General features: G+C 34.1%; 1 protein-coding gene across 2 annotated transcripts in view; it reads left to right on the top strand.

Annotated features, from left to right (window-relative positions):
• Nucleotides 1–14,188, top strand: part of kif7 (kinesin family member 7) — a 63,380-nt gene that overhangs the window by 34,293 nt on the left and 14,899 nt on the right. For both annotated transcript variants that reach the window (XM_039773018.1, XM_039773019.1), the window contains exons 9-11: nucleotides 2,452–2,579; nucleotides 3,024–3,164; nucleotides 5,679–5,881. In XM_039773018.1, the coding sequence (XP_039628952.1) occupies nucleotides 2,452–2,579; nucleotides 3,024–3,164; nucleotides 5,679–5,881 (472 nt within the window). The remainder of the gene's footprint in view (nucleotides 1–2,451; nucleotides 2,580–3,023; nucleotides 3,165–5,678; nucleotides 5,882–14,188) is intronic.

Raw genomic sequence — 14,188 nt, forward strand, 5'->3', positions numbered from 1 at the left:
TTCCTTGAACTTGGTTAAAAGCAGAAGTTATTTTTAGCAGTAATTATTTAAAAGAGTCAAAGTATTTGTAACACTGTTATTAGTCCCCATTGCCAACATAAATACTGTATGATAAATACAGTAAAAGTATTATACATAATTGTATTAATACGTTTGCTTGTGCCACATGATGGTGCAGTAGTTTACACTTCTGCCTCACAACTCCAGAATCCTGGGTTCAGATCTCCACATGGAGATATGTGGCACAGGTGCATTCTTTTAGTTTAATGTTGTTTTCCTAAAGCCTGTAGTGTTAGGTTAATTGGAGACTGTAAATTATACCAATGTGAGTGATTGAGTGTGTGTGTGTGTGTGTGCACATGCTGTTAAGGGTGCCCTGTGTGGGATTGGTGGCCCATTCTGAGCTGGGTCCTGTTGTACTCTTTCCAGATACCCATAACTCTAAACTGGATTAAGCCTATTCAATCTTGGATGAATAGATGAGATTTCCTAATAGAAACTACAATATTTTTTTACCCTATGCCATCATTGTATGCAAAGTGCAAAACCATGGTAAACGTACAAAATATGATCTATTCTGTCATACATAATATGATCCATTTTTCTGTATACTTTGTATAAATAGCAAACATTCACAATGTGTAACATTTTACATTTATCTTGGACAGTAACTTTATAATTTAATGTACATTTACATATCTGGAAAATATTTAGTGTATTCTCACTCTGCTGTAGATACAGGCTTATCTGTTATAACTGAGGATGCTCTGAACAGGTTTTTTAAGACCGATGCAGATCACTGATTTTGTGTTACTTGATCGGCCAATTCTAATTCCAATATTTTTCCTTTGTCGGGGTTAATATCAAGTTGGTTAAAGAAATATGACAATGTACAGTAATGAAAAGTATACTATTTGACATTTTGCAGCTGACTGCAGAATTACAATTTATTTTTAAAAAAGTAATCTTTTTTGATTTAAAGTTTATCTTTATAACTTTATGCCACTGTTTGATGAATATAGTGTTTTTCTCTCCTATGTATTATATTTGAGGCTGATTTAATAAGCATTTTTTTGTATTCAATTTAAAAAACAAAAAACTTTTTTTATGGTATAAGAAAATCAACTCTAAGTTATTTGTACAGCTCTATTTATATTATTTTCGTACAGTTACTTTCCTACTTGCAGATGTGAATTTAGGATTTTTTGTAATGCAGTACACATAATACTTGGTTATTGTAATTTAAGATATCATTTGTGAATTTCCCCTTGGGGATCTATCTATCTATCTATCTATCTATCTATCTATCTATCTATCTATCTATCTATCTATCTATCACATTTTGAACATACAGTAGGTTTAGTTGTATGCTAGAATGCCTTCAATGTTGAATTTTACATGTTTTGTCAATTCAGACAAGTTTTTTCCATAATGATTATAATGTTTCTTTAGTGTATGCATTTTTTGTAAACTTACATGACTGTCATGAACTTATGCCTTTTCATTGACAGGCATATTTCACATGATTTTATTCTTAAAGATAGTGTAGTCTGGAAACTGCCAAGAGTGCGTTACTTGCATGGAAATCTACATTAGCCTCTAGATTTAGGGATTGAAAGCTTTGATGTATAAGATATTCTTTGTTTCCAGTTTCTATAGCAACAAATATGACAAGTGTAGAAACTACAGTATTAATTTCTATGTGATGAGCAGCTAAAATGGTTTTAAAATCTTACATTTATGCTTTCTCGTGTGGACTAATTATAATGCAGCTGCAGCACTTATGTTGGTTGTATATCAATGCTGCCATATTTGTTAATAAAAGCTCCTCAATCTGATTTTGTGCTTCTTGACGTAAAGAGCATTGTGAAAGCATTTTTTCTTTTGTAAAGTCGGAAAGAGGTTTAATGAGCCTGGCAATTTGATTGTTTATTTGCATTTACTATTTTTGACTTCAAGCAAATTTAAAAATACTTTTTATTCTTTTACCTACTACTAATGCTAAAAGAAACATGGTTGTGGGTGCTCATTTTTTTCTTATTACATAATTTTTCACTCTTTGTTTTTAATTGTTTTTCTGTACATCCTTCATAACATGCCTGTGGATTAAGAAGGGGAAGAAAATACTTTTTTTCTTTCATCACTTTTTGCTGTGCAGTCACTATAATTATTTCTATATAGCACTTGCACTAATTTTTCTTGTTTTTGTTAAAGTTCTTGAATTAAATTGTGCACATATTTACAAGCCATTACTGTATACAGTTATTGGCACCTCAGGATTAAACCAGAATTATGTTTTTTGAACAGACATCATTAGTCTGTGTCTCAGTTCTCCCCTGTCATGGTCCTGTGGTTATAGCTCCAGGGTCCCAGAGTCTGAAAGTGTGCAACTGCCATTGCCACTGAATGGGGCACCACACTAAAGTTCTCTCTTTTTTTTTTTTAAACTAGGACATTGAGTCTGACATGGACCAAGAAAGAGATGTCATCAGCTGGTATGGGAGACGTCTTGATGACGGAACCTTCCCGAGTTTCCGAAAAAACAGACTCGGAGTCTACGAAGAATGATCAATTTGAGTGTAAGTTAATGCCTTGAAGGAAACAGTTTGATACTTTTTTTATTTATATTTTTTTCCAGTAGCATTAATTTACAGCAGGGCTAGATGCAATATATTCAATGCAACCAAACTGAAAAACACTGGACTGCTCTTAGTTTTCTTATTTATTTTTAAAAATCATTTGTTTTATTTTGTATAAAATCACCCCCAAATTATCAAAAATATAAAGCTGTAGTATCTTAAAAAATATGTTTTTAAACTGTGCAAAGCTTGTTTAACCTGAAAAATAATAATGTTCTGAGATTGTTGCCTACCATCGCGATTGTATTACTTACGCTATCCTGCTTATGTAAATCTGTAGGTCAGCTTTTTTTTATCTTTGTGATTTTTTTTTTTTTTTTATATATATTTTAATTTGTTGACTGCAGTAATTTTCATTAAAGCTGCAGATTTTTTATTATACAGGCAGAGACAGCATTCCACAGAATCCAGGAGTCAATGAGAGGTACTTGGATTGGGGCCTTCTTCAAGCTCAGCAGAAGATTCGTGAATTGGCAATCAATATTCGTATGAAAGAAGAACTAATTAATGAGCTTGTTAAAACTGGTATGAATGTTTTAATATATTTTTTAAATAATTACCATATTCCTGCATTTCTTAAAATAACGCACACATGTTCATTTTTTAGTTAGTACCATTTGCATTTGCAAAGAAGCTTAAGTCAGTATTTGCAAATACTTGTCTTCTGATAAATGGTACTTTGCTGCAAAGAGCAGACAAAAGCTGTTGTCCAGCTATATATCTGTCAAATGCGAAAACTAAGCATACAAGGATAACAGTTAAATTCCATACAGAATGTACCTCAATTAAGATTCAAATTTAAGACCCAAGTTGATTTCAGCATATGCCTCCAGTTTTATTTTAACAGGTGTAAACTTAACTGATTACTAATTGTATGATATGTTATTAATCATTTTACACATGGGTATTATACTAATTAGGAAAAACACACTTAATAAAATATAACAGCAATAGATATAGATAATTTATTGAGGGGAAGGGCTTTTGGGGACACCTCCCCTTAAAATATTAATCCTGTTTCAAATGCACAGATTCTTTTCCTATGGAGTACAGTTTTATGTCACACCTATGTCACTATATACTTTTGTCTGTTCCAACAGTTAACCAGTCTTTCAGGGATGCACAGTTCACAGTTGCACTCTATTTGTACCCAGCACCACAGTTTATTAGCTTCAAACTTCACCCTGGTATGACTGTCAATATAGCTTAACTTTTACACACTTGATTGAGTTTTTTTTTTTTAATCCAGTGATAAAGTTGAACAAACGTATAAGCAGTAGAGCAGAGTTAATTAAGGTCTAATCTTATGCAGAAGTAAAATGGAAATATGGCTATCCAACCATACAACCTGATTGTGCTATATGTGTAGAGTCATCAGGCAACATTTATCTTGTATTTGCAACAAAGCCTTCCTTCTCTCTGGTCAGCTCCCTCTCAGCTGCTCCCTGTTTTGCCAGCTCAGTGTCTAAAATAATATAACTTTCTTAGTCTGCCTGTTCAATTTGTTTGGACTTATAAATCTAAAACCTGTGTCTCATCCTCCAGACTTTCTCACTATAAGATGAAGGGGTGCTTATGATTCTTAAAACTGTTTTGCAATATCTAGGTTTAAAAACTCTAAATCTACAGAATTTAAACACAGAACTATTGCAACAGGAATGAGAGCAGTTAGTCTTCTACATTATTATACAAACAAAAAACAAAGAAAAATTCTCAGGGTACAAAAAATAAAGCTTTAGTCTATCAGATAATGCACAAATTGACAAAAGTTACCACAGTATTGTATCTTTGTATTAAACGGATTTTCACAGTATAGAGATACAGTAGAATGTTACAGAAACCATGTTTAAAGGAGATAGTGTATGCACAATTTGAAAATATAAGTACTTATTTTATGTATAGGCTAGCGGTACGTTATATGGCTTATTTTATTAAACCATGCACAGTTGAAGGAAACATCCTGCAGAAATCTTAGTAAACTAAGACATTGTATTAGAAAAACATTAGGTGGATAACTTCATTTGCCTTACTGATCTGCTTTACGGAGAAGGAGGATGTAGACATATTGTATTATTCCTGTTCAGACTAGATTACAAAATCTCTTACTATACTGTCTGATTAGATCCCTTAGTTTCAAGGTATAATAAAGTATGCTTAACATTAAAATCAATACAATATATACGTATTTAATTTAAGAAAGTAAGTGTTAAAAGTAGCCTAAGTTGCAGACATTGAGAGTTACGTGCAAGTGAATCATGCTGGTTATTTGTTCTATAAGTGAACAGCACATGTGAAATTCATCATTTAAGTTTTGCTGCATTTTCCAGTTTGCTCCAGTACAGGGATTTCAGACCCAGTTCCAGAATGGCTGCAGGTTTTCGTTTCAGCAATTTTCTTAATTAGTAATTAGTTACTGCTGCTAATGGATGCATTTTGCCTTAATTGTAATTAAATTGCTTTTTTAAGATTCAGAGCTCTTACTGTTTCTTAATTAGAGACATAATGTGTGAGTCAACAGGGAGGCCCATCATTTTCACACCAATTAATGTCTTAATTAGAAGCTATTTCTCATTGTTAATGAAATCCATTATTTAATTGTATGACTTTTTGTGTTTTCATTATGTTACACCAGGCATTCCCAAAGCAACTGATTGTGTTTTTGTTCTGAGAACAGCTTTAAAATATTTTGTGTACTACAGCAGATCCTAATTTCTCAGACCTTCACTTTTTTCTTTTCATATAGTTCATTGAAACAGATATTATATGATGGAAATATAATTGTAAATGAGATTGATTTCATTCATCATCCGTTTCCTTGCTTTTTGTCTCATTATTGTTTGGTTGCTGGTTGTGGGAAAACATAAAAAATTACATGTTCTGAATCTGAAATGTAAGTCAATGAAAATTAAGACAATAAATGAGCAGTAGTAATTGGCTAGTAATCAAGAAAGTGGCAGGGAATAAAAACCAACAGCCACTATGTCTTCCAAGATATGCATTTGACACACACTTAAATTAAATAACATTTTTATGGTGCAGGTAAAGATGCCCAAGCCATTAATAAGCAGTACAAGAGGAAGATCATAGACCTTGAAAGAGATGCTGAGCAAGCCAAGACAGAATTGACAGAAGCTCAGAGACAGCTACAAGATATAGAGCTAAGAGAACCAAGAGACCCTGTTGAGAGATACAAGGTGCAAGAGTATCACAGAAAAATTGCAGCAGCACAAAGCAAATTTCAGGTAACATTTTCAGATTGACAAAGTTATACATAAAAGTTAATGTTAACAATCTGTGTTGCAATTTTTGTACTTTATACTTCATTCTGTAAATTGCAAAAAGTGGAGTTAAATTTGTATTATAGTTTTAATCTGGTATATTTAATCTCATGCTTGACACACTCGTGTACAAGGCCTTCTATACTAGTTAGTTATTAAATGGCACAAAAATATATTTAAAATATTTTTCATAAATATTAATTAGAACTAATAACAAACAAACATATAAAGCATAGTGCATAATTATGTTAATGATTAAGTTGTTTTAAATGTGATAGTGTCTGATGCTTTGAATCAGTATACTTTAATAGTGCTATAGAAAAATGAATTTAAATTAAACTAGAATAATTTGTAAATGTTGTCCAAATATCACTGAATTAATTTGAGTGACATTGGTGCTTTAGCCTGGGAATTTTAGCATATGTACAGTGTATATTCTTCATCTTCTTTATTTAGTAGGTGCCTTTGGTCAAAGCAATTTAAAAAAGAATTACACCTCTAACTTCAGTGGATTTAAAGTATATTGGCTAGCTATTTACATAATCATTTTTGATCGTCTTTTCCCTTTAAGGGTTACAGCAGTAACATGTATTGTGCAACAGGCCAGACTAATCCTTGTCTACAAACGTAGCTCATTCTTCACAGCCAAAGTACTATACAATTGTCAGACAACTCAGGTAGTATACATATTCTTTGCCAATATCAAAATCATTTCTGCTCTCTTTTGTTAAGAAAGATATGAAATACTCAAACTGTTCCATCTTCAGAAAATACCTGAGGAGAACAAGGTACTCTTTTCATGGAATGAATCATAACCTTATATTTGGGATCACAGCTTAGTGAAGTAAAGAAGACAACCTAATTTGCAAAAAATAGAGATGCAAACCTTTAATTCCCAGACTAGATACTCCAGCCTTCAGTTGTACCTTTATATCCTGTCAATGACAGTTATGATCAGGAGAACAGACAAGATGCTTATTAAAGAAAAATTAATTTATGTCATTTTGAACTTTCCAACGTCAGTAATTCTCCAACTTCCCGTGTAGGTAGAAGGCTGAAATTTGGCAGGCTTATTCCTTACAGCTTACTTACAAAAGTTAAGCAGGTTTCATTTTTGAAATTATACGCATAATGGTCATAACGGTCGACAACGTCCGCCATGTTGAACTTTCTTATTTATGGCCCCATCTTCACGAAATTTGGTAGGTGGCTTCCTTGCGCTAACCGAAACCGATGTACGTACTTATTTCGGTGGTATGACGCCACTGTCGGCCGCCATATTGAACTTTCCAACGGTCTTTGTTACTTATGGTCCCATCTTCAAGAAATTTGGTACGCGGGTTCCCAACGCTAACTGAATACTACTTACGTACATATATACATCCATAGCCTGCAGCTCAGTCACCATGTAAGGCGGCGTTGGGTCCCCCATCCCAACGCCTCCCACGTTGTTGGCTGCCTGCCTATATAAGGCCGTCCGTCGCTCCGGTCTCTACATTCCCTTCCTTTCTTCGCCACGGGATTCACGTCTCCCTGCTGATAACGGCAGCCTTTTTATTTAATACACGGCTTCTCCGCTGTTTTATTGTTCGTTTATTATGATTATAGTTATTGTGTAGATATTTTAGACTTACTTTACATTGTTCAGGTACCCATTTCCTTTATCGCTCCAACCGCATTCCCCATTAACATGTCTATCGAGGTGATCACCATCGATCAAAGAACTGTCACTTACTGAGTGGTTTCCATGCCCGGAGATGGCACCTGCCTTTTCCATTCTCTTTGTTACATATTGCACGGCCATATCAGGCTCACTCTTGATATCTGGAGGAACATTGTGTCTTATGTATTGAATGACTGGGACAGGTTCAAGGTGTGGACTGATGACGGTACAGGAGATAATTATACTACACAGGAGCACTAGAAGAGTGAAATGCTAAAGCCCTTCACTTATGGTTCTGCATGTGAGTTGATGGCTGCCGCTGAATTGTTCGGTTGTCGCTTTCAAGTGTACCAAAATGGCCAAATATTTTACACCTTTCAACAACTGCCAATGCATCTTAAACATCTTAGATTCACAGGTGACGATCTGAATAGTGGACACTTTGATGTTTATGAATGTTTAAACTCTCAAAAGTTGGATGTGAAGTTATTTATGAAACCGGTTGTATGCTTACAACGCTTGACAGATGCCGAATGTCACTTCAACATAACAAGTCCTGCAAATACTGTCGTAATTGAAGCAAACCGTGAAACTCGAAACGATTATGACAGCAGCAATCCAAGCTGTGAGATTTGAGACAAGATTACTTTTCACATGGCCAACTGTACGCTGCATGCTCAAGAGTAAGCTCAGCACACAGCTTGGTCATATTACAACCGGAGGGCCGAATTGACAACGTGGCATACAAAGAGATCCTTAACAAATAATTATTGGTATATTTTCCCTCAGTTTAAAAAGGTTTAATTTTCTTCTTAATAAAAATTTTAAGGCACTACTTCGCCGCTGCGAAGTGCGGGTATTTTGCTAGTCTCCAATAAAAGTTAGTTGATGACTAGCAATTCACTCCTTGTATTCGGATCAGATAGTCCATTCCTCTCAACCACACTTCACTTAGGGGTCTCCATTATTCCCCATGTTAGAATCTAATGCCTGTCTCATATCAGATGACTTTACCAGTGATTTTCTATCGTATCCTTCATTTACATAATCTTGGGCAATTGGAGGGAGAATGGGAAAAGAGAGTTAAAGGGCAGAGATTGCTGCAGAGCTCGTTGTAGCTGTTAACCCACCATAAAGTCCATCAGGCAACACGCTATTGGCTATCAGATAAAGGGGCAAGCATGACTCTACTGGAAGACTGACGCTTGGTCGGTAAATATGACATGGTCAGTGATGTTTACTTGTGTAATTTGACATGGTGCATCAACAAGATTGCCGACTGTAATCGGAAACTCTAATAAAACCCAAGACAGAAAGTCAAGTAATATGATATTGGATTTAAGTATTTGAGTATAACTATGGAGTCAATAGATGCTACACTTTTGTTTATCATGGAACCAGAAAGTGACAAAGTGTTGCATATAGGTCGGACATGCAAGTAAGATGTCCGCTGTACTCTGTACAAGTGACAGTATCAATAATACTACTACTTTCAAAGACCAAATCTAATATCTTTAAAAAATGTGAGACCTTGAAATATTTCTAGACACACACACATATGAGGAACAGTTGATTTGAAGAGTCTTTCTTTTTTATTGGATGTGTAGTGTAGTGTAGTTTAAATCTGGCTAATATCTTTACTCCAAAATTACTTTTTTACGTTTGAAGTACAGACATGTTAAGTGTCTTAGTACAAGATATGCATAATGTCACTCCATAGATGTTTGATTGATCCCAAATTCCCTGCTTGCTGTTTTAGTCATCTGTTACCCTTTGTCTTTTGTATGTACAAAAACACACCTCCGAATAAGATAAGGTATAGAGTATTATAAAGACTATACTGTCATTGTATCACTGAAGGACAGCAGGCAACGAGATTATCATGGCATTCCCCAGAATTATTTTTTTGAAAAAGCATATATATGAATAAATAAATTTATAAGAATAAAAACAAGGTGAATAATAGCTAGAACTTAATTGGTGTCTAACACCCTAGGGTCAATTCAATTTAAGATATTTTGCACACATATTACAGTAAATATTGGACAAAGGAGAGGTTAGTTAGAATGATACAGGATTCCATAGTTTAACACCCTGGGGGAAAAATGTTTTTTTACAGTCTTGTAGTGCATGCATGGATGGTCCTGTATCATTTCTCAGAAGGGAGCAGTTTAAGGAAATGATGTGCAGGGTGGGTAGGGTCTCCACTAATGCTGAAGGATGTACTTTGACACCTGAACAGATAAATGTCCTCAACTGCCGGCAATTATATTTCAATGATGCTTTGGGCCATTCTGATGATCTGTTGCAGAGTTTTCTGTTCTTCCTTCATGCAACTTGCATACCATGCTGTGATGCAGTACATCAGTACACACTCCACTATGTATCAATAAAGGTTCACAAGAAGGTGCTGGGGCAGCCTCTCCCTGTTCTGCTCTGTGCACATTAGCAAATTGTAGAATGTAAGAGACAGTCTTAGGGTGTTTAAAGGTAATGTTAAAATGCACATGAGAGATTGCTTACTTTTTTTAGAATGTATTTCATAACTACATAAATAATGATGGATTCTGTTTAATCCTTAAAGCTAACTTGAAATGGAACTTCCTTAGTGCGCAGCTTTATCTGAACTCCAGTGATATCATTTTAGTCAGTCTTTTTATTAGCTAGAAACAGAACTGTTTGAGTTGCCTTGTTTTCAATGGCATATGACGACATACAGTTTTCTGTTTAATTCTGAAACTTTGACATATGAACATATAATTGTATATTATATAGAGAACTTACAAGGTAAATACAAAGAAACATAAGATATGCAAGCTTTGAACAGAAACATCTTATATACAGTAGAACGTTTCTTTTGTATTATTGATTTTTCTGCTTATTTTTGTGTAAACTGTTTTGCTTTGAATTTTTACTAAAACGTTTAAAAGTGAGACACTTGCACTATAGAATTCATGTGCATATCAATGAGGCACACTCATCACCTGAACTTCATTAGAAAGCAGAAGCTGTGGAAGTTTTGGAAACCAGATGAATGCAGCTACACAGCAGCTAAGACTAACGTCATTTACTTTTACTTAGAATAACAGCCTTTGTTAAAATTCCTTAATAGTTGGGCAAAGTCAGATTATCTTAAGTAATAACTATTTCTTGATAATTTTAGGATGTAACTATCACATCCATTTCCGTTTTTTCAGTAAGTTGGGATGTCTGTGATATTTAATCTGAAATCTGTGAATATATGTTTAATTTTCTTCACATTGATCTTGAGAATGTTATTATGAGGACCAGTTATTAAAATTTGATGCCTCAATTTGAAAATATTTTTGGAATGAAATAAAATTATATAAGGAACAACATTCTGTCGTGTTTAAAAAAAACAAAAAAAAACAAAAAACAAACAAACAAAAAAACGCTTGAGTGAGACGTAAAGATTGCCACTCTGTTTTGTACAAAATATTTTACTTTTTATTAGCTTTTAAAGATGACAGAGTTGAGTTAAGCCTCAAGTCCTGCTTACTGTTTATAAGAAATAAGAATGTCTTTTGAGTTAACTCCACATTTTTTAAACTTTTCAGGAAGAATAACCAAGTCAGTAGAATTCAAAAGTGCTAAAACAAATTTAACACAATTTTGATGAGATTTTCAGCTTGGTCCAGATTTTCAAAACTGTTTTTAGCATTCATAATAATGAATCCACAGCTCATTAAGTGCATTTCATTAAGTGTGCTGGTTTGGGTCCAATTGGGGTAATCAGCCTCCAGAAGATGATGTTTGTATGCATGCTTAAAACATTTCACTGGAAACGGTTTCTGAATAAACCCGCTTGGAAGGCTGATCATAGTTGAATTAAATGTTTTTCTTGGTTTGTCAAATTAAAACTGTTATTCAAAAACTCGTTCAGTTATTTCAATATGTGCAGCAGATGCCATATGTAATAGTTTTTTAATTAAGTAAAATAATTGGTAATAAACATGCAATAGAAATTATTCAGATCATTTTCAGCAGTCATACTATGCCTCTTGTGATATTTTGTTACTATAAAAATCAAAGAAATCAAACTTGAAAACGCAGAACTTCAAAGCATGTAAATTAGACAGTTGTATAAATAAAACTGTTTATAATACCTTAGGGCATTTCTGTGTGAATACAATAAATAATCAAGAAAATTAGCTAATAAATAGCTAAGCAAACTGGATAATGTAGATTATAAAACCATCTGCTAGGATGTGTCATTGTTTAAGAACTTGCTCATTTATTCTCCATTTTATAAATAATCGCTTTTATAAAGCAATTTTGATTTTGGCTGTAAATTCCAGTAAACACTTTACTCATTGCTCTTTGAACACTTTCTAAAGCAAAAAAGCTTGGCCCAATAGTTGCAAACCGCTTCTGTGCACCTTTTTGTGCAGTCATCTTAGTTAGTTATAAAACTAACTTCAGCTCCTCTGTCTAAAATAAAGTGATTTTTTTTTTTCCATTTATAAAACCATGTGCTCAATGGATGGATATATGATAGTACATGTAGTGTGCGCTAAAGCACACATAAGGGTACATTTAGTGTCCCTATTCAGTACTTCAGTAGTATTTGACCCTGCTGATAAGCAGTCAACTTTTGAAATTTCTTTGCCAGTGCTGAGTCTTTATTTTTCAGATCCTTGCTTCTACTTTTTTTTTTTTTGTCCAGCCGCAGACTTGCCATAAAGATGACAATTACCAGGTCTCTGTTTTCATTGCTAATTCCTACTTTGCTAAAGTGTAGGTGGAACAAACTCGCCAGACATTCCTGCAACCATCCCTGAATTTCTATGCCTGAACAATATCTTTCTAAAATTACTTAAAATATCTTCATCCAACAAGAACTGAAAACATTCAAAACAGTTTCAGTATTTGCTTTGTTGGTTTACTTTATGATTTCTTTTAAACCTGAGAAGAAAAAGTTACACTAAAAAGTATTTTTGCAATCTGTGGAATTAACCTTTATTTCCTTTAGTTTTAACTAATAGTAGTTCATTACTTAACAGTTTAAGACCAAAAAAAGTAGACATTCTTTGAAACATTTGTATTCCTGGTGGTAGAACACCAAGCAAAGCTGATAACCCCTGGCCCAGAATATCATCAATAAATTGTTGTGCCCTTCTGACAGATACTAGGTTAATATTTTAGTAACTGTTACTTATTATAGTTACACATTTAATAAAAGAGATTAAACATTTTTTCCTTTGTTTTTTTAACATTTCTAGTTCTTTTTCAAGCACATGGAGGGCTAACATTTGCTTATTAGCTTGTTTACTTGTTTTTACCATTTTGTCTAGTTTCTTCTCTTTATGTTGTTTGTGATAATAAGCAAGGCACCTGCATATTTTTTTATTCATCTCAAGTTGACATAATGTGGCATTAGCTAAATACAGTTTTTTAGTTTTCTAGTGGTTACACACCATCTTTTAAATTGTAATTCTTTTCAATCTCTCTGCGCCTTCTTTAACTAATGATGTTTACTATGTTCATGCATGCAGTTCTCAACTCCGTTCATTACATTCAGCCAGGTACATTTTGGCCTTCATTTGAAAGATTTTGCCATAGCTGTTGATTCAGTCTAGTGAAAAGAACCATGTCGCCAACTTACCAACTGCCAATTCCTTTAACCTTATAGATGCAGCATAGTTAGACTTGTGATAGGGGTAATTTATTTGCTATTTGTTGGCTAAGTCATTGCTTGATAGCTAAGATTGTCTTTGTATCACAGGTCAGATGTTTATCCAGGTTTTTTTTTGTTTTTTTTTAATGTAACTTTATGCTTTGAGTGAATGTGCACTTAATTGTCACCAGAGCGGTTGCTAGATAGAACGCTTTCATTCTGAGAGTCTGCAGATGGGCATTTGTTTGCCCCAAATAGAACACCCATTTTCATATCAATGTGATGTTTAGGTAAGGATTCAGTCATATTTCTGAAATCTCCTGCCAATCATCTTTCCAAAGAACACTAACATGTTACTTTAACGTAAAGTGATTGTTAGCAGTTGACGTAATGGTGGGTGTGTTTTGTGACTTTAAATGTGTGACTGCTTTTCTTTCAGCAGGCAGCTATTTGTCCAATAAAATGAATATACTTTTGGATATTTAATGCCTATAGGATTGTGTCAATAAAACATTGTGATTGCCTGGTAAGCCTCTTCCATTGCCAATAATGGCATGCTAGCCCTTGCTTGTCATCATTTTGATAGCAAGTTTTCATATCAAAGTTAAAGGCAGGTTTTTCTTCAAAAAGATAACTGAAATCCTCGGCATGTCAGCTTTCGTAGAGGGAGGAGAGGGTTGTCTGATTTTTGTTGTTTGTATTGGATTTTCCATTTAATATATTAGTTATTCATTTGGTTGTTTCGTGTCTTTGCCTGTGAGTGTGTGCTGGTCGGGCTAAGGCTGGGTGTGTTCCTGGAATCCCCTCCGAAAAAATAAATAAATCACAGTCCTATCGACGGTGTGAATCTTAGCGGCACCAGACCGCTACAAACAGATATCTGCAGCAGTGTTTATGCTTGTAGTATGCCATCTGTTAGACTGCATTTTGTTATGCAAAACCAATAAAATGCTGTCTCATTTCATTAAAA

The sequence above is a fragment of the Polypterus senegalus genome, chromosome 12 (genome assembly GCF_016835505.1).
Source record: "Polypterus senegalus isolate Bchr_013 chromosome 12, ASM1683550v1, whole genome shotgun sequence".
Lineage (NCBI taxonomy): Eukaryota > Metazoa > Chordata > Cladistia > Polypteriformes > Polypteridae > Polypterus > Polypterus senegalus.